The sequence below is a fragment of the Eimeria mitis genome, genomic scaffold, assembly GCF_000499745.2.
Source record: "Eimeria mitis Houghton genomic scaffold, Emh_scaff1776, whole genome shotgun sequence".
Lineage (NCBI taxonomy): Eukaryota > Apicomplexa > Conoidasida > Eucoccidiorida > Eimeriidae > Eimeria > Eimeria mitis.
The window spans coordinates 1-1,697 of record NW_013570093.1 but is presented as its reverse complement, the minus strand read 5'-3'; the positions used below and the strand labels follow the sequence as shown (position 1 = coordinate 1,697).

Genomic DNA, 1,697 nt, shown 5'->3' with positions numbered 1-1,697 from the left:
AGGGTTTATGCTTTGGAAGGCTTAAAGGGTTTAGGGTTTAGAGGGTTTAGGGTTTAGGGTTTAGGGTTTAGGGTTTAGGGTTTACTGCGTTCGAAGCTCCCACCGCCATCTTCTTTTGGCGGGGTTATCCTGTTGGCAGAGGCGCAGCAGTTGCTAGTGGAAATTAGGGTTTAGGGGGTTGAGGGTTTAGGGTTTAGGGTTTAGGGTTTAGGGTTTGTGCTGCGGGCGACATGCAGCCGGACTGGAAGGCAGACAAAGTGACGTTGCAGCGGTACAGAGACGCTTCTGCTGAGGTGAGGGTTTAGGGTTTAGGGTTTAGGGTTTAGGGTTTATAACCGAGGGTTTAGGGTTTAGCAGCAAGTGTATCTCTTCCCTCTACGCTCTATCGATTGAGCGTGAGTGTGTCTAGGGTTTAGGGTTTAGGGTTTAGGGTTTGTGTTTCAGGTGTTATCTTTGTTACTAGATTACTGCCAGCTAGTGGAGAAGGCCTCCATAGATGAGGTGTATGCGGACCTCACCCCCCACGCCGCTGCCCTCGTCCTCTCCCTCATCAACGAGGGGCCCCCCTCAGACACAGAAGACGGGGGGGCCCCCCAACCCAGTCCTCAGGGGGGCCACCAACCCAGTCCTCAGGGGGCCCCCCAACCCAGTCCTCAGGGGGCCCCTCAACCCAGTCCTCAGGGGGTCCCCGAAGCCTGTCCTCAGGGGGCCCCCCAACCCAGCCCGCAGGGGGGCCCCCAACACAGTCCTCAGGGGGGCCCCCAACCCGCTTCTCAGGGGGGCCCCCAACCCACAGTACCGTCCGTCCCCGCAGAGGGGCCCCCACGGATTACATTAGGCACTTCGCATGAGGCAGCCCCTGAGGGGGCCCCTGAGGGGGCCTCTGAGGGGCCCGCTGCTGTAGCCACTGAGGGGCCCCCTGCTGTAGCCCCTGAGGGGCCCCCTGCGGTACCCCCCGAGGGGCCCCCTGCGGTACCCCCCAAGAGGCCCCCTGCGGTACCCCTCGAGGGGCCCCCTGCGGCAGTCCCTGAGGGGGCCCCCGAGGGGCCCCCTGCAGTAGGCCCTGAGGGGGCCCCTGAGCAGGCTGCTGAGGGGGCCCCTGAAGCGGCCCTTGAAAGGGATGGGGGGCCCCCCCAAGGCCCCCTTGAGGGGCCCCCTAAAGGAGGGTCTTGTGGGGGGGCCCCCTCCACTCCATCAACTCCGTCAGATGCCCAGTTAGAGCGCAGGGGGCCCCCCGATACCCCTGAGGCCCCTGGGGCCTCGGGGCCCCCTGGGGGCCCCTCTGTTTCTAGTGGTTTGTCTTACAGCCCCTCGCCTGTGGGTGCTGGTGAGGGGGGGCCCCCAAGCGAGCCTAATGCCTCTTCTTTGTCTCCTCACTGCAGCAGTGAAGCAGCAGGGGGCCCCCCTTCCTCCCCTTGGAAGGGTACAGGAGGAGGAGGAGACGCAGGGGGGGGCCCCCCCTTGGGGGCCCCTGCCCCTGAGCCCTCTTCGTCTCCTGGGGGCCCTTCCTGTGGACCCTCGTCTCCCCTGGGGGCCCCCACGGGGGCCCCCCAGGGCCCCCAAAGGGGCCCCCGTCAGGAGCATCCGGCAGAGGCCCCTTGGGCGGTTGGGGGCAGCACAGGCAGCGGTGATGGGGGCCCCTGCGGGGGCCCCTCCCCCCCAGAGGGGCCCCGTTGGTCTCCCACTACCCCCATAGG

At 65.6% G+C, this 1,697-nt stretch overlaps 1 protein-coding gene across 1 annotated transcript in view; it reads left to right on the top strand.

The window, feature by feature from the left end:
• EMH_0043310 (uncharacterized protein) overlaps positions 1 to 1,696 on the top strand; it is a gene marked incomplete at both ends in the record, with an annotated part of 2,857 nt that extends 1,161 nt beyond the window's left edge. Inside the window, 3 exons of the mRNA XM_013495832.1 lie at positions 237 to 293; positions 445 to 1,327; positions 1,383 to 1,696. Of these exons, the coding sequence (XP_013351286.1) occupies positions 237 to 293; positions 445 to 1,327; positions 1,383 to 1,696 (1,254 nt within the window). The remainder of the gene's footprint in view (positions 1 to 236; positions 294 to 444; positions 1,328 to 1,382) is intronic.
• Position 1,697: the final 1 nt, after the last annotated feature.